Raw genomic sequence first — 20,418 nt, 5'->3', positions numbered from 1 at the left:
TGGGACCTGGTCACTTACTTAGACATCTGCATAATGCCAGGAGAATCAACTGATCAAGAAATACGGATCTGATTGGAAATGCCTGGTGAGGAACTTCCTCAGTGAAGAGGGGTCAGAGTAGTACCTGGTGGCAGGCTTCCTGTGGATACACCAATTTTTTTATACCTTCTCCCTTGAGGCTTTCACATTCAGACCTGGCCCTTCTTCCTTTTTTGTTTCTTTCCTGTCCTTCTTTTCTCTCTCCCTTAGCACCTGCTAAAACATAAGAAGCTGTCAGGACACAGCCAGCTTTTAGTTGTCTAGGAATTTTACCTCTCTTCAACCAATGAAAATATAAGTATTATGCAAAGTTCAAGTATTTTTTATTTTCTTGTTTTTTCCCTGAGTCTTATATTTCTCTCATTCCTTCCACTTCTAGATCTTATTTCCATTTTAGGCAGAGACACTCAATGGCCAATATCTATCATGTATATTCTCCCAGGGACCAATTTTCCTTTTGCTATTTTATTCCTGGTGCCATCTCTTTGCTGCCTGTTCCTAATCTTTTCCTGAGTGAAATCTTATTGAATATGTCCTCTGTGGCATTCTGTAGGCCTTGGTTCCCATCCAGACTCTGACATTTATTGGCTTGTGCCTAGAACAGTTACCTCTTCTCTCTGAGACTCATTTTAATAGAATCTACCTCTTGAAGGTTGTGGTGGGAACAGAAATAGGAAGTAAATATCCCTGGTGGGTTTCCTGCCTAGGGCTTGGCTGGAGCAATGCAGAGCTAAGTCATCTGTATCCAATGATAGGAGAAACGTGGGAAGGATTTCCAGTCCATTCCCCCTGGAAAAACTGTATTCAGGGAACAAGAGTCCTAGTCCGCTGAGATGAATTGATGACCTGACGCAACAGCTGGACCACATTTACCATCGCATCTCCCTTTTAAATGACCCACTTCTGTTCTCCAAAGAGACCTAACTGACTGGCTGCTGTCTTTCTCCAGTTTGAACTTCAATGGATGCTGATCCACTGTGACCCGCTGCGACCCCGGAGAGAAACTTGTCATGAACTGCCAGCCAGGATCACGGTGAGTCCCTAGACTACCTGCAAAGGCCGCTTGCAGCCAGCTTACCTCACTACACCTCCGCAAACTCGCCCGGTCCTCACTCTTTGTCTAAAAGTCCAGGCTTTTGCTGCACAGGCCAGATATTGAAGAAGCGCGGGTCCCACCCACAGCCTGGCGGGTAGAAACCACTTGCGCGGGGGAGGGGGGCGGCGGAAGGGGTATGGATCCAGCTTGGATGGCTTACGACCCTCCTCAGCCCCCGGACCTCTCACCCCCCAGCCTCTCTCCAGGAAAATGCCAGTCGACTACTCAAGCCCTCGGTGGCACACAGGCCACCGGAGAAGACTCTGGGGACCGCGAGAGGCTCCCCAGGGGCGTGGGGGCGGAGGCGGGGAAAGGGTTAAGGGGGACTGTTGTCATTCTATCCGTCCTCCTGGCCCGCCAGCTCTCCTCCAATCCCTGGGACCCTCTCGGGGGCCGTTCATAAACAGGAGGAACTCACGCCTCCCCGGCCGGCGCCCCCTCGCATCCCCGGCTCCCGGGGGCGCTCTTGGCGGGGACAAGCGCCACTGCGCGCGCGGCGGGCATGGCCTGGGCGGCGTCGGGCCGCAGGGCCCTCGGGCTGCGACTGCTGCTGTCGGGGCTCTGCTTGTGCGCGGCTCAAGTAAGTTGTGCGCGGGTTTGGGGGGCCGCCTTCTCACTGTCTCCCCCATCTTCTCTTCTTTTCTCCAGATCGTCGACCAGGTAAGCCGGGGGCGAGAAGCGCTGGAGTGTTCCAAGCGCGCGCAGGGCGAGGCGGGGGTGCAGCCGTCGCGGGAAGCGCGGGAAGACGCTGAGCATCCCGCGGGTAGCACGGCTCCGCGCATCCTCGGGCCGCGCACCTGCGGCGAGCAAGGTGGGAGGCGGAGGCCCGAGGGGACACCCCGAGGGTCCGAGAACGGGCGCCCCCTCACCGACCCGGCCCCACACTGCAGGCTCGGCCGTGGACGCCCCAGGAGGCTGGAGGCCGGGGCTTTAATTTTCAGCGGTGCTCCCCTCCTCCCTCCGTTCCCTCCCAGCCCCCAGTCCCGGGCGGGCCCGGCCCGGGGGAGGCGCGATCCCAGGCAACTCCGCATCCCGCCTGCGTGGACTCGGCGGCCCGGGCTCACCTCGGAATTTCGGCCGCACGGGGCGGGGGGGGGGGAGGCCCGGCGCCGTTTGAGGTTTCACTTACAAAGACCCCATTGTAGCCTGTCTGGTCACCGGGAGCTTAGAAAAACCAATGTTTCTTTGATGAAAGAAGCCATTTTCCCCCCCTTCAATTCAGAAGAGAAAAAACCTAAAATTCCCACATTTCCTAAAACGCGTCTAAATTTTCAGAGGCCAGCCTTCCGTCGAGCGCCATCAAAGCGGAGCTATTTGCAACCTATAAAAGGGGTCACACCCTGGGGTCGGCCTGAAATTTGGCGTCTTTCTGAAGCGAGGTGCACAGACCTCCAAGAGGAGGATCTGAAGAGAGGCTGGGCCCTCGCCGGGTTTCTCGGCCTCCCAGTCTCTCCCTAAGAGGGCCCCGCAGTTTTCTTCGGAACCCAGACAGATCTACAAAGCCATCCTGGAGTTGATCTGGGGTGGCGCGCCTCGATTCTGAGCTGTCTCACTTTATCCAAAAGGCTGACCTGCATTTCCTGATTAAATTCAGAAATTCAGTGACCACCATCTTCATGATCCAACCCCTTGAGTAAGAGGCCCCCTCTTCCCCACAAGCCCCGTTGGGTTGAAAGCTCTGTAGACGGGAGGACCCCACTCTGGGGGCCCAGACTCTGCTCTCACCTCACTGTCGGCCTCGTTCAGAACCTCGAGGAGGGGAAGCAACCTCGTTTCCTTGGAAGTCTGGTCCCCGCGTGTTCCGCTGCGTATGAACCCGGCCTCCACCGGGCACTGTCTTTGCGGGGAGGCAGCGGGCTCGGGCCCACCTTCTTGTGCTTGCTCCCCGTGCTCCCCTAACCCGCGTGTGCTCTTTTGTCAGAGGGGCCCCCCAGGACAGCAGGGTCCTCCGGGGCCGCCGGGTCCCCCTGGAGTCCCGGGCATTGACGGCATCGACGTAAGTGTCCACCTCCAGCCCCTGCCCCTCTCCCAGCGGCTCGGGTGGATTTTTTGAGGGGGCCCGAAGCCCCCTACCCAGAGGCGGGAAGGGACGTGGGTGAGGGCTGGGAGTGGGGCCCTGGGAGACACCTGGGGACTGCAGAGGGAGGCAGTCCTGCGTCCCGTGGCCCGGGCGGTTGATCACAGCCCTGCACCATCTGTCCTGTCCCTGACCCGGAGGGGCCCCAGCACCCTCCACTCACCCACTGCCCTGCTTTCCCTCCTGCCTTCTAGGGTGATCGCGGTCCGAAGGGTCCCCCAGGCCCCCCGGTGAGTACATCAGCGCCTTGGCGCTCCACTTCCTTCCTTCCAATGTGGTCTGCAGATCACACTGCATCCAATGAGGCTCAACTTTGCTCCTTTTTCTCTTCCTTTTCTCCCCCTCCTGTCCCCTCCCTGCCCAGGGTCCCCCTGGAGAGCCGGGGAAACCAGGAGCTCCAGGCAAGCCTGGCACACCGGGCGCCGACGTGAGTAGTGGGTGCTGGGGGCGTGAAGCCAGGCCCAGTGTGTGTGTGTGTGCGCGTGTGAGAGAGAGGAGTGCCGCGTGCAGGCAGCTGCGGTCCGAGCTAAGGCCAGACTGTGGCTCTGAACGTGGCGGCGCCCGCCGGCTGGGCGCTGAGACGCGCTTTCTGCGCGAGGGTCTGGGGCTCGTGGGGGGCCCCGAGGGGCGCGGCACTGGCTGTCCTCCTCTCTGCTCCGGGAGCAGCGGCGGGTACCCGTGTCTGCCTCTCAGCGGCCACTCCCCACTCACCCCACTGCGGGGTGCTGGCGCTTGGCTCTTGTCCTTTCCCTGGCACCCCCTAAGTGAGTTTAGGGGAAGGGCCTGCAGGCAGAGGGAGGGACAGAGCCCCCCAAACCCCAAGGAGGAGAAGAGAGAAAGGCTTGGGGAGAGCCTGCCCGCCGGAGTGTGGGGCGGGGCTCGTCCTGCACCGCCCTGGCGCGCGGACACGTGTGTGCCCACGACTGATTGCTGTCACTGGATGGCAAAAAACACTACAGTACTGTAAAGTAATTAGCCTCTAGTTAAAATAAATAAATTTTAAAAATTAAAAAAAAATCTAGAGAAATCCAGCTCAGAAGACTGAGTCCAGCAAGAAGACTTGATTGCTTCATGGTTTCTAGAATGTAAGTAAAAAAACAACCACCACTAGCTTTCCATCTTTGCTCCGTGTCTCCTTGGTTTGCACCCATTGCCAGAAACAAACTAACTAGGGATGCTTGAAGCCTGGGAACCAGCGGCCTCTCCCCAGCGCGCCTAGTCACACGCCTGCCTGCCCCCATGGGAGGCCAGCTCAGATGCTGAGCCGCCTGGTAAGACCGACTCTAGGTAACATTTCTTCAGAGGAAAGGACTTCCCGGCTATCATCTCCTCTCTCCCTACACTGGACTATTGAGACTTTACCGAGGGCCACTCCTTGACTTCCCGGCTAGGATACAGAGTAAAGTGACATCCGGGCCTCCACTCTCAGAAAACAGACAGTGCTGGGCTCCTCGAGTTATCCTTCAAGTTATCAACTTATATGGTTTCCCCAAACTAAAGACTTTTCTAAATCAAAGCCCTTGAAAACCTATGATTATAGATTCTGAGAACTTTTGGCTAGAGTTTAAGACTGAGTCTTCATTTTGAGAAAAAGAAAAATAGCTGGATGTTAGTGGTTATTAAGATGTGCTTTCTTTGTCAGGATTAGTATAATGGGGATATTTGTCTATGCTAGGGACTAAACAACAACAGCAACAATTCATTGCTTTAGAAGACTAACTTTGTTTTATTCTTTATTCAAAAAGACCCCACTTTGAACTTTCTGTGTAGGCAAAGTGGCAGTGCATGAGGTCACTAGGGACTAATGTTTGGACAACGCAAACTGAATATCCGCCTAATGTTTGTATAATATGAACTGAAATTATGCAACTTGTTTGCTATCAAACATCTCTTTGAAACACAGTGAATTACTTGGAACTGTCTCATCCAAATAAAAAAGTCTGATGAATGCAAATAAATCAGTAGGTTAGATTTATTTCTGCATTCCTTTCAACCTTGGACCTTGTTTTATGTGAAAAGAAAATGGATGATTAAATGACTATATTATTATTATCATTAATTTTTGTCATGGTTGAAACATAAATGAATGACCTAAAGTCTTGTCTTACTATTGAGTTGCATAATTTCAGACAAAGGACTAGACTTGTGTGTGTCTGGGTTTGATGGTGCTTTTGTAGCAGGCTCAACAAATTCTTCTTCCTCTAGTACCATAAAGTCATAAAGACAATGTCTGGTTTTACTTTATAAAGTAATTTCCACACTCAAACAGAAATAGGATAAAAAAGAAAATTCTTCAAAATCTTTAGAAGTACAATGTAACTAATAATTGCAAGTACTTTTTTCTTTGTCTATAATTGCTGTATCATAGCACAGATTTCCATTTCAAAATAAGATTTCCAAAGTTAAAAGGTGTAAAATAGTAAGGCTCCTTACATCATAGAACTTTGACTCTGTAAGATCCTGATGAGGGCATTAAATCAACTTTCTGGGATGGCAGAGAAAAGCAACAGAAAAAGAAAAAGAGAAAGGAAGGAGAGAAAAAAGTAAGAAGTTCATGCATGTGCAAGTATTGTAGACATTTCTTCAGTTCAGTTCAGTTCAGCTGCTCAGTCGTGTCCGACTCTTTGCGACCCCATGAATCGCAGCACGCCAGGCCTCCCTGTCCATCACCAACTCCCGGAGTTTACTCAAACTCATGCTTAGAATTAAGCAAAAAATTAACTATACTGATTTGCATTTGTGTAAAACTTTTTTAAAGTGCAGTCACAAACATGCCGCATTTTTTGATAATGTTAACAAATGGTTAATCAGATGGTGTTTGGAAGAATCTGAAAAGAACACGGCTTAAAGGTTATTATCCTGAATTAGGTGGATTTTTGACAGAAAAGGTAAATGAGTCATGGCAGCTAGTCTTGTAGTATTATGGCTTGGGTCTCCTGAACTGAGTGGTGGAATGCTGGAAGGAAATTACTAGTGAGGGCTGCTTGCTTTGCCAAACAGCAGTGGGAAATTTCAGGATACAGTGGGCTTTAATTTTATCCCATATAGAACCTTATCTTCATAAACATTCATATGAAAGCAGTTCTTTCTGCCATTGGCAATATATTCCTCTGTCATTTCTTTGACAGATAAGAATGATTGCAAATTGGAGTTTTATGCATATGTTTGTAAATGTAAGTTGTAGGAGACTTATATACATATATAAAAAACTCTTCTTTCCCTTAGTTTAAGTTGATTTTTTTCCCTTATAGACACATAACATTAAAGAAATCCAAGCTTGTTGCAAGCTCTGCACTCAAAGGACAACTGTGCTGTTATCATTAATAACTTATACTCTTATAGGCACTTATGCTGTGGCATACTTAGTGAGCTCTAAGAGCTCTAAAAGAGTATTTTTTTTCATTCTTATAGCATCTGTTTAAGATACAGAAAAGAGGAATTAGAATTAAGTACATGAATTATAGTTAAGTTATGCTATGTTTTATAGGAGAGAGATTAGAACATCCTCTGAATGTATACAACTATTATCTGTGATGTTATATGATTAGGATAGTGAGTAATAAAGAAATTATTCTGAAAGGCAAGGTAAGGGGAAATAGTCAGACATCAGAGAAATGTGAGGGGGCTGTGAAGCACAGTGCCTGTGGTTAATACCCAGATTTTTCGCTTGTTCTTTTTTTTTGCAGAATCTCTTCTGAATGAGATTTAAGCTCCCAGAGAGCAGGAAATGTTACTTCATTAGCTTCTAGATAATCTGACTACATAATAATGATAATAATAAGAAAAGCTCAACATTTACTTAGCATCTACTGTTCCAGGCACCGTTGTAAACACTCTGTGTACAATATCCCAGTGAATCTTCAAAGTTGCCATGTGAGGTAGATATTAACATTATACCTGTTTTACAGATTAGGAAACTGAGGCTCTATACAGTTGAGTAACTTGCCCACAGCGGTCTAGGAATTAAGTGGCAGAGCTGGGATTTGAACCAAAAATGAAGATGATGTGGAGGGACAGGTGTGAAATCCTTCCACCCAGTAGGCTAGGCCAAAGTCTTCAAGTCTTCTGTTCAGTAGCCTTCTGTTATCTTCTGTGCTGCATGTGTTAGATGCTCGGGCAGTGTACTCAGATTGTGATGGACATGGAGTCCTGTCCTCACGGAGCCTATGCTTTAATGCATGGCTGTGTCACGACAGAGTTCACTAGATCGGATGCCAGAATACATTCTCATTAACCCGCAGCCTCCTCGTGATTAGATGTGGTTTACCATGTCTTTCCTTCTCCAGGAGATCTTCCCAACCCAGGGATCTAACCCGGGTCTCCCGCATTGGAGGCAGACACTTTAACCTCTGAACCACCAGGGAAGCCCCACTTTCTTTCTTTCTTTCACCATGTCTTATGGAAGACAGTTGAGACAAGAAATGTCTGGAAGCAGCTTCCAGGTTATCCAACCACTCTGCTTCCTTATTATGCAGCTGAAGTTCTACCTTATGTAGTAGCTACTGTCTTCCAACTTTGTCAGTGGTTTTAGTCCCTGATTAAAGGTTGTTAGTTGGCTGTGTGTGTGTGGGGACTGACCAGGACGGGTCTTGGAGGGTATATGTGTGAAGTGGGCATTGGAAGTCCCTTTAGTCAGACCCACCCTGAGGTTTATAAAGCCCTTGCGCCACATGTGTTTACCAAGAGCTCCTGGGAGTGTGGCTTATTTGCTCACAGACAGAAGCCAGTGTCCCATTACCATAGGTGCTCAGCAACTGGGATGTTAAGGCCTGTTCCCAAGTTAGAGCATTATAATTACACTAGGGAGACTGAAAATCAAAGTCTGTCAAAAATCCTTCCACGTGTGTTTAATAACTTTCTTCTTTGGTAAATTTCCAATAATTAATATTGTCAGCTCATTTTCTACTTCCTTTGATTCAGTCTTTGGAGTTATGAAGGAAATTGATTGATGCAGAGAAATGTAAAAATGGTGGCTCGTGAAATAGTTTTCTACATAAGTTACATGAATGCATTTTATTGATATTTATGCAGATTGACAAATTAAATATGGATCTTGGTGATTCATTTTTAAGCCAGACTTTCATATATTCAAGGAATTCCTAGATTAACATTTTAATTTTTTTCAAATCTTGCTAATAGGTTTTATAAGTTATTTATTTATGAATGTATATACGTGTATGTGCATATATGTAAGTATATATCTACATATATAGGTACATATATTTATATTTTGTATGGTATAATTTCAATATTATAAATGACAACAGCTAAAAGTAAAGAAAAAACTAAAAGATAAAAATATGTCTTCATCCGATGTGGAAATTTAGATGTACGTGTAGTATTAGCATGGTTTGATATCTATTTTATATTAGGATGATGATAAAATAAATACTGGTAGGGAAAGCAACAATGGTTGGAAGTGATGCTTTAATAACTACTTTAGCATTATATGTGATGTTATAAATGTGCTTTACAGCAATGGACTTAGAGTCCACATAGTGAGTGGCACACATGAAAATGTATATTTAATATAGCTATTTCACTAAAGGAGATAACCTAGAAACCTGCTCTAAAATGATTCAACTTTAAAAGTTAATGTTTTCCATAAGTAGTTGTCATTGCTAGGAGATAATTGAGGGGCTTTAGGTGGCCAAAAGGCAATAGTGAGATTGATTAGTTTTAATCACTATTGAAGGAACATTTTAACTCTCAAGATGTTATTTGAGAGTACAGAGACATCCATGTATAAAACATTTTGCCTTTATAAATGAAATCAAGAGATACATAACGTGGCTAAGTGGCAAAGCCAAGTCCTATTGGCTCATTCAGTTCAGTTCAGTCGCTCAGTCGTGTCTGACTCTTTGCGACCCCATGGACTGCAGCACGTCAAGGTTCCCTGTCCATCACCAACTCCCGGAGTTTACTCAAACTCATGTCCATCGAGTCGGTGATGCCATCCAACCATCTCATCCTCTGTCGTCCCCTTCTCCTCCTGCCTTCAATCTTTCCCAGCATCAGGGTCTTTTCAAATGAGTCAGCACTTTGAGGTGGCCAAAGTATTGGAGTTGTCCCATTAGACTTTCCTATTAGAACATTGTAATTATTACTTCCCATTTTTTTCAAAGCAGAGACAAGAATACTAAATTATTGAATCCTGTGATAAACAGTGCATTTAGTGGCAAGTTATGAACAGGGTACAATTTATTAACAGAAAGTAACTATAACAGTCAGATGTCATGTCAGACATTACCTTTGAGTAGGAATACAGAAAGGTTTTTCTTTATAAAGATTTGCACCATACATAGATAAACCATCCTGCATGTAATTAATAAATAAAATGGAGTTATCCACTTAGTGGCTTGCCTAAGGATGTTGTATTAGTTCTAATATCATCTTGCTTTGTTAGGGATTAACAGGTCCCGATGGATCCCCAGGCTCTGTTGGACCAAGAGGACAAAAAGTAAGTTAGCCACCTAATTGCTGGTATCAATTAAACGCTGAAGCATAATTTTATTGTAGTGTTTCCAAATCAATTAACAGATTAGTTGTGAAGTGGCTGAAATACACTTGTTCAACCAAAATCATGTCTTATAACAGTTGAACTAAATTGCGTTCAAACACTAAGATGGAGTGTTTGAATGATTTTAATATTTATACAGTTTGCATACTCATGCTAAAAAAGCTAAGTACAATGGAGCTATTTTTATTTTTAGGGAGAACCTGGTGTGCCAGGACCTCGTGGATTTCCAGTAAGTAAATGTGAAGTGATTTATAATCTGTCTTTAGGTAAAATTCTGCCATTGTGAAATTTTTCAATTTAGTTTTCTACATAATATACATCACAAAGAAATTATGGCTTATCTGCTATGATAAGCACTGTGACTATGAGTAGAAAATTTCAGAGCAATTTGAATGTATGGTGTAAAATGCATACATCTGTTTGCAGGTGGCATTTACCAATGGAAATAACCCCTTCTCTGTTCCCACTGATGGAAACTGTTTCTCATGTAACAGCAGCAAATCTAAGTATTTGGTGTTTAGACCTCGGCATCACACCACTTTCTTCCCAACTGGTTTTATGTCTAATGAAATACCAGCCATGTTATCACCCACCTGCTTCCCTGGCGAGTCTTTTTCCATGTTACACGATCCAGCAGATTTGTGTTATTTCTCTCCAGAGGAGAACTGGATTCTCAGGCTGCTATTTTTTTTTTCTTTTTCTATTTGTTCTTCATTCCTTTTTCACTCTTGCTATTAATCTGTGTTTTTCCTCTTTGTTTCCTATTTGCACTGTTTCTGTTGCCATATTTCATCTTTTCCATTTTAAGTCTCTTTTCAGAGGTGACTAGTTTGCTGGCCTTCCTCACACATTTTTAACTCATAGCTGAACATCTTATAGAGATGCCTTTAAACAAATTCATCAAATCTCTAGGTCTCTTGATAATGAAATAACTTATTGATTACTTTGGTGTCTTCAAGCATGACATTTATTTCCCACATTGATCCACATATTACAATGTTCAAATAGAAGTAATTTTTCAAAGAAGGCCTTGAAAACTCCCCATTTACCATTGAAACATATTACTCATGTGAAATTCATGCTTGTTGTGGCTGCCTAAATAATTAGAAATAATAACATCATTATCAGAGGATGTGATTCCCCTGGATGCTTCATATATGGATGGATATTTTAGAAAATATGTAAGTCTATCTTAGATATTTCTATCTAGAAAATACGAAGTCTGGAAGTACAGGCTGTCAGGAGTAAGGTGTCAGAGACAGCTGTGCATACAAGGGATTCAAGCCCACAGAGGAGAGTGACGCGGAGGCCCAAGGCTGGGAGACTGAGCCCCGAAGGCAGCGGTGCTCAGTTTTATTAGGTTCAGCCAGCGCAGAGTTAGAGCTTGTTGTGTGTTAGGCCCTGTGCTTGGAATTGAGGCTTGGAGGCTGCGTAAGGAGGCATGGTTTCAATCCCTGGTTACACGCAGTTTGATGTTGCTCAAGAAATAGTAAATGTAAGGGAGTGGGAGACAGACTGACTGGTTTTCAAATAAAATTCAGCATAAATGAGGATCCCACTGGAGGTCATTTCAGGAGTGACACTCTTTTGTTTTCCATTTCTGCTGGATTTGGTGTCTGGACACATAGCCTTACCTGTCAAGGGGTGTGTTCCTAAACACTTTGGTCCTCCCCTTCCTCTCTGTGCTAAATATCTGGGCAATTTCCAAATATCACATTATAAATTTTAGAGCAATGTTGTCTTACTTTTAATGTCGGTTTCTTATAAATCACGACAAATGATACCATTTATATGTGGAAGCTAAACTATGCTACAAGTGAACTTCTTTACCAAACAGAAGTAGACTCACAGGCACAGAAAACAAGCTTGTGGTTACCAGTGAGGAAAGGAAGGGAGGGTAATTTAGGAATTTGGGATTAACAAATAGAAACTACTGCATATAAAATAGATAAACAACAAGGGCCTACTATATAGCACAGGTTCACTATTTTGTAAAAAAGTGTAGTCAAAAAGAATGTGAAAATGTCCAGTTGTGATGTGGCTCTTTGTGAGTAATGGTAAATTCTCCTGACAGCAAGCATGGATGACTTCTTTACTTGCTGTGCCAAGTCGCTCAGTCATGTCCGACTCTCTGCGACCCCATGGACTGTTATAGTCTGCTAGGCTCCTCTGTCCATGGGATTCTTCCGGCAGGAATATTGGAGTGGGTTTTCTTTACTTTGCTTTTCTTTTAAAAAAAAAAAGTTTGAAAAAAATACTACCAGTTAGCTTAGACGTCGAAAGAACATTTGAGGAGCTGAAGCAAGCTTCTTCATTTAGAAGTGGAGCCGAGTTTGCTTTCTCTACCCAGTCCTTTCTTTTTGAATGAGCATCTTACGTTTATTTAGTGATAGACTCTGTAGTTCATTTTAGAACTGAGTTAGTTCTGTATACGGAAGTAACTACTGTAGTTAGTTCTGTATACGGAAGTAACTACTGTAGTTACTTCTGTAACTACTGTATTTACATGAAGTATGGGTCCTGTATCATAACAACTGTTATTTTAACCTTTTAGGGCCGTGGTATTCCTGGACCTCCTGTAAGTATCGTCTGTTGGTTTGTTTTACGTAGTCTATAAGAGTGGCCCATTTCTCAGATCCCAACCTTAGGCTCCAGTTAGCACTCTACCTACCAGTGGTGTTGACAGGGCCCTCCCTTAGGGATCTTTGGTGGTTACTATGACAGCACCCCTATTCTACTAAAAATATTGTATTAATTTAAGAAATTTCTGTTAATGTAAGGAATTTCCATTTTAAGTAGTTACTCTTTGGTCAGATGAGTTGTTGTCTCATTGGAAGCCAAAGCTAGCACAGATACATCATTCTGAGTCAATCGTTTATCGTATTTGGTATCACTTGTCATAAATTGTGAAAACATCATAAGTCACCATGTCCCTCTAATTTGTTGATTTCAGGGTCCTCCTGGGGGAGCAGGACTCCCTGGAGAGCTTGGCCGTGTTGGACCGATTGTGAGTACCACATACATACACACAGCGCGTTGACAGATGTTTGTTGACTTAATAGAAGATATTACTGGGGATGGCAAATTGCCCTGTGTGTGTTTCCCCCTGAAAATCCAAGAAATGGCAGATAAGTTTAATTCCAGTTTATAATACTGATGAGGACCAGGGTAATAATGCCATCTCATTTCTGTAGAGTGATTTTAATTTTTTTCCCCAAAGTTTTCAGCTGAACTTTCCTTCCCAGCTTCTAGAATTAGTGATTAAGCCAAGAACTGTCACCTTCATTTTACAGACTCAGTTGGGATTGGGGTCCAAACTTTTGTATCAGTTCCTCTGTATGAAATGAGTGAATAGTCTAAAATCATTCCCATGTACATTTATGTTAGCATTGTAAAATCATAATCAAACCAACAGAACTTTAATCAATAGAGAGCTGAACTTCATGGAAGAAATTGATGTTAATATTCAATAAATATTTCAAAAATCTTGAAGTAGTGATGTTATCTGAAGAATTGATAATAGTAAATCCATTGAAAGCGGGAGCCACATATATTCCTTTTTAGCTTCTCTGTAGGTGTTGCTATTTGACAAATTTATTTACTGAATGCAAGAATGCATATAAAATGATTATAAAGTAGATTGTAAGGTGCTTTTGGTTTATGATAGAATACTAGAAGGAAAAGGTGTGTGGGGAGGAAGCGCTGGTGATTCTAACTGGAATCCACTTTCATCTGAATGGCGTATTTAGCCATCTTTGCTCAAGTGCGTGCAGTGACAGTGAGGGACAGTTTCTGGGTGCAGAGTCCAGGGCTGACTGGCCCTGCAGAGGTTGCCTTCCTATTCACAGTTTCAGGCAGGCATGAGCTGCCCTTAGCTGGGCGGCGCTGGCAGTATCAACTATTCTGGTTCCCCTGAAAATCAACTGGAAAAATGCGTAGTGTTTCCAGAGTAAAGTGATCTGTGTATAGAGAAGCATTGGCTCTTTTCCCCCAAGCCTCCCTCCGCCTTATTTATTACTTTGATGAGGTTGGAACTCCTTTATTCTTCTAACTTTGTGGAACTGATTGGACTGCGGGTCACCCATCGATTTTGGTGGCAGGTCTATGCGGGCTGAGCCCTGTAGGGTTTGTAGGAATGTCAGTTTCTCATACCTCACCTTTTTGTGCGGTGTATTTTGACGTGTGTATAACCACTGTGTCACAATTTTCAAATAACTTAGGGCGATCCTGGGAAAAGAGGACCACCGGGCCCCCCTGGCCCCCCGGGACCCAGTGTAAGTTATTTGCAGTTTGAATTTCTCTGTGTCTGAAAGTTGGGATTGTAGAATCCTAAGAACCAAAAATGAAAGAATTTTTAAATTGAATCATTGTCCTAAAATTTCAAAATGGCTATGATATTTTCACTCATTCAAAGCATGGTCTTTTAAGGCCAGTATAGTTAAGAAATCACAATAATTTGAATGGTGATTTTCAAGGGAATGGTTTACACATTATATTTGAAGTGCTTTGAGGCTTTTGACTTCTCAAATGCTCAAAACTTGGACATATAAAAGGAACATTTTCAAATGAACTAGTTTTTATGAAGGATTTACACAATGAGCAGTTTAAAAAATGAGGTTAATTGGGAGATAATCCATATTTTTAACTTATGATTCAGAATTCTCCATATTTTCTATTCTGCCATTTTACTTTCTCTTCAATCCTGTGAAAGAAATAATGTACTAAAATTTAGATTTCTCCAAACAGAAAAGACCCATGAGTGAAGTTTCTAGAATATTAGCATATCTTAGGCTATTTATTCCTTATAGCTTATTGAAAAAATACTGTATTTGTCAAATGAACATTTTATTATTAGTAGGATAAATTAAATATTTCACTATATTCTTTTTTATTTTTTATTTATTTATTTATTTATTTCACTATATTCTTAACTCTCACATTTTCTTTACTTTAGGGAACAATTGGCTTTCATGATGGAGATCCGTTGGTAAGACATTTTCCTTTGAATAAAATATAGTTTTAACTCAAAGTCCAGGAATTCTCTTTAGAAGATGAATTCTCTTTAAGATGATCTCGCTAGAATACGTTGTGTTTTCATGTTTTATTTTACTCAGATGGCAGGGCACTTTGTTGGACTGGTGGACTGGTCACTTATACATATTCACACTAACTTTATCATTATGGAATTATCTTTCTTTTTCCCGTAATCTCTTTTATTTTATGGAGGAGACCTGCTTTTCACCAGAGCATTCCAATTTTAGAAGATCGAAGTCCAATAATGCTCTCTGAGGCTTGTTTTACTCATAGACTGATATTCAAACAGTGTAGGAAAACTGCAGTAAACGCAGTTTTGGTCCATTTGTTGGGGGCGACGTGACCTTTAGGACTGAGCTGTTGGATTGGAGTGGGGGAGGTTGGTCTGTAAATGTTTTCTTTCTTGAACAAATTGAATCTGAAATAATATGGCAAAATAGTAGTATTAATTAAATCTGGATGGTGGATACATGGGGAAAGGGTTTGTTATGTTCTCTGTGTGTTTCTGTAAGCTAGGAATATTTCTGAGTTTACAAGTAAATAAAAAAAGAAAGAGTAGCCAGAGTTATTTAATGAATAGACTTGCATTGGGATTCTGCAGCTGGAAACCCTAAGGGATGTATCATTTTATCATGAAGCAGAGGCTCTTGGTTACTCTCTTTCTGTCTCTCTGACAGTGTCCCAATTCCTGCCCACCGGGTCGTTCGGGATACCCAGGTCTGCCAGGCATGAGGGTAAGACAATACTGTCTGTGCTGTATTCTATCTTCATGAGTATTATCTATATGAAAAACAGAGGCTTTCCTTGAAGCACTGACCTTGCTCATGCACAGACCACACCCTGATGGATTAGGCAAGTCTGTGTTGCCTCTCCAGTGGCTTTGTCTGTGGTCCTTTTTCAGTCCTGGAAGTTCCCGGTGGTACGCTGACAGCTCACAAGACAGAGATACTTGGCTATTCAGTGCTTCTGTTTCTCAGGGAAGAAATATCAATGAAAAGCACTGGATTGAGAGACTCTAGAACACCAGATGAAGGTTCAGAAGTTTACTCCAATAGTGAGAGACAGGGGCCAAGGACCGTACATATGATGTATTTCAAACTGTTTTAGTTAAAAAGAAATTGGAAAAACTGTGCAAAAAAGAGGAAAAAAACACTTTCAAAAGTGTTTTTCTCTCACTCTGCCATCATAATTGCTTCAAAATTGCCCATTGGAAATAAAGAAATAAATACCAAATGCTGGGGTTAATTGACTTTTTCTCTCTACTCTATGAGTCTGAAATGATTTTGAAAAATTCCAGATTGGGGGAGTTGTGCCAAGATCTGAAAGACTCTGAGGCACTGAGTTTCCCATTGCAGTTTTCTCTGAGGCTAGCTTGGGTGTGCGCCCACCATGCAGAAGATGTGGACCTCGAAGGGTGTGTTATTTTTCATGGAAACTTGAACCCTTGGAACAAGAAGGTTTTTTAGGACAAAACTGATAGAAAATTTTTGGAATGTTTATCTCACATTTGTCTGATGTTACTGATCCAAACTGTTAGGACAGGTGTCCTGACAATTTCTTCTCATGCTTTGCAGCCTTCGCTGACTGCTGTTTATAGATGTCTATTTGCACTTAAAAAGCAGATACATTACTTTGTCAACAAAGGTCCATCTAGTCAGTGTGAGAGCTGGACTATAAAGAAAGCTGAGCACCGAAATTACTTTGTCAACAAAGGTCCATCTAGTCAATGTGAGAGTTGGACTATAAAGAAAGCTGAGCACCGAAGAATTGATGCTTTTGAATTGTGGTGTTGGAGAAGACTCTTGAGAGTCCCTTGAACTGCAAGGAGATCCAACCAGTCCATCCTAAAGGAGATCAGTCCTGGGTGTTCATTTGAAGGACTGATGCTGAAGTGGCCACCTGATGAGAAGAACTGACTCATTTGAAAAGACCCTGATGTTGGGAAAGATTGAAGGCAGGAGGAGAAGGGGATGACAGAGGATGAGATGGTTGGATGGCATCACTGACTTGATGGACATGAGTTTGAGTAAACTCTGGGAGTTGGTGATGGACAGGGAGGCCTGGCGTGCTGCAGTCCATGGGGTCACAAAGAGTCGGACACAACTGAGCGACTGAACTGAACTGAATTTGTACTTAAACTGTGCAGAAGCAGGGCCAGAAAGTTCTACATCTGGGGAAGCCCTTCTTCTGCCTTGAGTAAGGCCATGGGTGCAGAGGAGGAAGAGGGTTTTCAGAGGAGGCTCCGGAGAGCCAGGGGCAGCTGGTCTGGTGGGTCAGCGGTCCACGTCTGGAGAGTGAGTTACTGATGTTGGAGGACATATCGTCCCTTTGGCCCAGCTGTGAGAGGAAGTTGGGGAAGAAGGGCTCTAGACACCAGCAGGCAGTATCATTATCTAGTTACTGACCTAGGTACTGGAGGATTTGTTATTCCAGGACAGAGTTTATTAACTGAAACTGATACCTATCATATACAGTCATGCAGTATACATGGCATTCTAAAATTCTTCTAAGGCTGTCATTTCTTTGTGACATAACCTTTCTCTTAGCAGCACGTTGACTTACCTATAGGGGAGCAAAGTCACTTTATGAGCCATCTGACCACTTTCTGTGTCAAATCCAACACATTTATTTACTTCTCTACTTATGCATTTTTGCATTTGTTAGGGTCATAAAGGAGCTAAAGGAGATATTGGTGAACCTGGAAGACAAGGTCACAAGGTAAGGACAAGGAATATTTATTGGGTACATTGTGATTAAGAGGTTGTAATGACTTTCATTGTAAGGGCTTATAAGGAATAACAGAGCATGATTTTTGCCCCTTCCTTTTCCAATGATGATTGAAAAGTTCTCAGCAGATGCATCAATATTCTGACTAAGCATCATACCCTAAGGTTGTTCAGTTACAAGAAAAGAACGAAGGAAGCACCATACACTGTCATTCCTTCCTGTGTTGCTACACCTCGCTTTCCTTTTCTAATCAACCACACTCAGCTCTTTTCCTTGATGCTTTTGATAGTCAAATGTTATTCAAACTGGCTGTTCCACTCCACTAGACAAAATTTTATGACAAGTGTAAAATTTTATGACAAGTGTCGCTGAGACAAGCAAACAGGGAATTGATAATTGGCTTATAGCTTCTCAAGTTCTGAAATAATTTTTCTGTTTGTTTCTGACTTCATTTCAGTATAACTTAGGCTTTGAGTCATCTGGAAGCTAGCAATAGCACGTATATTATATTTTGGGTAGAAACTTGGAATCCACAGCACAACTTATAGTGGAGCTAGCGCGTCCTGCAAGGCTGAAATTTAAAGTAAGGTGACCTATTTGTCTTTTTTCATCCTCTAGGATGAAATCGTCTTAGAGTAACTAGGAATTTGACTTCTTATATGGTAGCATATTTGTCCCTGTAAATTCCATAGTATTTTTACAAAGTCAAACTGCTCTTATTAATGTGGGTTGTCTAGACTTTGTTGAATAAGTCCATTTACACCTGTACTGGGTGGCAGAAGTCTATTGAGGTTAAGAGCTTGAGCAGAAATTTATTAATATCTTCAGGCACTCATATTCTTGAATTCCTTAGGAAAAACTATTGAACAGTCTCAGATAATGAAGATAAATAAACCAATTTCCTGTACCTTATTACAGTGTGAACTTACATTTTAAAAGTCTTTTATTACTTAGGCTCTGAATAGTAGAGCCATTTTATTCATCTGGCACATCACAGGTGAGTTCTTGATGACAAATTGGAGAAAATTATAAAAACATCACGTACTTTGGATGTTTTTCTGTGTGCCTGTTCCTCCACTGAATTTTTAAATTTGTAACTAAAAAAACCAACAAATATTTATTAATCTCTGTTATGTGTCAGGGTTTATTCTAAGTGCTAAGGGCACAGAAATGAACACGTATGTCTGATGTGGCTGTTTTAAGTATGACATATCCTTATAATAGAATATCATCTAACCACAGAAACAGAATTTTAAACCACACTGAAAGATACCTCGAGGTAATATGTATAGTAAAGCAGACTTAGTGGACTTCTGCTGTTTTGATGCCCTGGATCCTTTCCTCCTTTTTTGGTGACCCCTTCTCTTTGGGAAACTTCCACTCCCCCATCCCATGGGGTTTGGGAATGAAATAGTCAATCAGAGGTTTCTCTTCTCACCCATGAAACTAGTATTTTTGAGACTTCTGCAAGTTAGTTATCTGGACTTTCAAATTTGTTTGGTCTTAAGTGGGGAACCTGTAAAATTCTTGGTGTGTTAGGTAACTGGCCAAAATTTTCATGAAAAAACTTTACATAATTAAAAATTGCTGATCATTCCTTATTTATTTCACATGCATATGTCACTTAAACTTTCAGTGTTTGTCTTTGAAAATTGATCTATGGAGATAATATAACTCCTTAAAAAGGAAACCTGAAAAGGCTAATGGATGCATTTAGTTGTGAGCTGAAAGCAGAAAGATGAAGAATTAAGACTAGGGTCCTGAAGTTTGCTTTCAGATTCACAATTCTGCCTTGAATTTACTCCACAAAATAGTTAATGAATATTTAAATAATTTGGTTATGAATCTAAGAATGAACCATCAAAAAAACTTTCAGTAAAATGATAATAAATTGCTATTCCTAAATTTGTCATTTAGCTTTATGGTTATTGATTAGTTACTGTGCGCTATTTATCTATTGGTGAAATATTTAAATCAACTATGTTACTCTAAGTTTTAACAAGAATCAATGGGAAAATACCCCAAGCTCTACTAATGAAAAATTATAATCACTGTTGTTTTTATACTTAGGTGGGGAAATACAAGTAGTATTTAATTATACATGTTTTGATTATCCACTCCATGAACTAACAAAAATCCACTATATAAGATTCTGAGGGTTTATTCAGAAATCAAGTGTAAATGGTTTAGGTATAGCCTAGTTCTTTGCTTTGTGTGGCCAAATGTTCTATATTAATACTGCTACTAAGTTTTTTTGGTGTTTCTTTGTCTATGTGTGAAAAAAAATCTCCAAATGCAAAGTTGCAGCCTTGGAACAAGAAAATAAGTGAATTGAAACATGTCATAAACAATAGAATTGGATTTTAATCTACTATTATGTACATATATTAAAAATTAAGTTATTTTTCTAATAACTAACTTCACAATTTATTTGTTACCATAGGAAATGTAGGGTAGTATATCTATTATAAAAAGCAAAATCCTAGTCAGAGAGAAAATGACTTTCTCAGAGTCCATAAAGTAATCTTTCTGTAAGAAATAGTAGTCCTTGGATTTCTGTTTAGAATATCCTAACATTTAAGAATGTATCAGCAGGATTTCCCTGGTGGTCCAGTCCCTAGGACCCAGTACAATTCAGGGAGCCTGAGTTTGATCCCTTGTCAAGGAACTGGACTCACATGCTGCTAAGACCTGGTGCAACCAAATAAATAAATAAAGTAAAAAATACATGCATCAGAGATTATATAATTAATATAAAAAGTCAAAGCAATAATTAGAAAACATGATGAAAGAAGATTCCATTGCTAGTAGCCACCAGCTAGTCAAGATACCTTAGAACACACTTAAGTATTCAATTTGAAGAAAAGAACAAAACTTTATTGATGGAAAGAAAAAGGGAACATTTTGACCAAATCAGAAGATACA

General features: G+C 42.0%; 1 protein-coding gene across 1 annotated transcript in view; it reads left to right on the top strand.

Moving 5' to 3' along the window:
• COL9A1 (collagen type IX alpha 1 chain) overlaps window positions 1–20,418 on the top strand; it is a 90,948-nt gene that overhangs the window by 23,073 nt on the left and 47,457 nt on the right. Inside the window, exons 6-18 of the mRNA XM_043889850.1 lie at window positions 989–1,072; window positions 1,784–1,795; window positions 3,057–3,131; window positions 3,407–3,442; window positions 3,577–3,639; window positions 9,619–9,672; window positions 9,926–9,961; window positions 12,287–12,310; window positions 12,686–12,739; window positions 13,953–14,006; window positions 14,687–14,719; window positions 15,444–15,500; window positions 17,431–17,484. Of these exons, the coding sequence (XP_043745785.1) occupies window positions 989–1,072; window positions 1,784–1,795; window positions 3,057–3,131; window positions 3,407–3,442; window positions 3,577–3,639; window positions 9,619–9,672; window positions 9,926–9,961; window positions 12,287–12,310; window positions 12,686–12,739; window positions 13,953–14,006; window positions 14,687–14,719; window positions 15,444–15,500; window positions 17,431–17,484 (636 nt within the window). The remainder of the gene's footprint in view (window positions 1–988; window positions 1,073–1,783; window positions 1,796–3,056; window positions 3,132–3,406; window positions 3,443–3,576; window positions 3,640–9,618; window positions 9,673–9,925; window positions 9,962–12,286; window positions 12,311–12,685; window positions 12,740–13,952; window positions 14,007–14,686; window positions 14,720–15,443; window positions 15,501–17,430; window positions 17,485–20,418) is intronic.

The sequence above is a fragment of the Cervus elaphus genome, chromosome 28, assembly GCF_910594005.1.
Source record: "Cervus elaphus chromosome 28, mCerEla1.1, whole genome shotgun sequence".
In the NCBI taxonomy this organism is placed as follows: Eukaryota; Metazoa; Chordata; class Mammalia; order Artiodactyla; family Cervidae; genus Cervus; species Cervus elaphus.
This window is presented reverse-complemented; position numbering and strand designations above follow the sequence as displayed.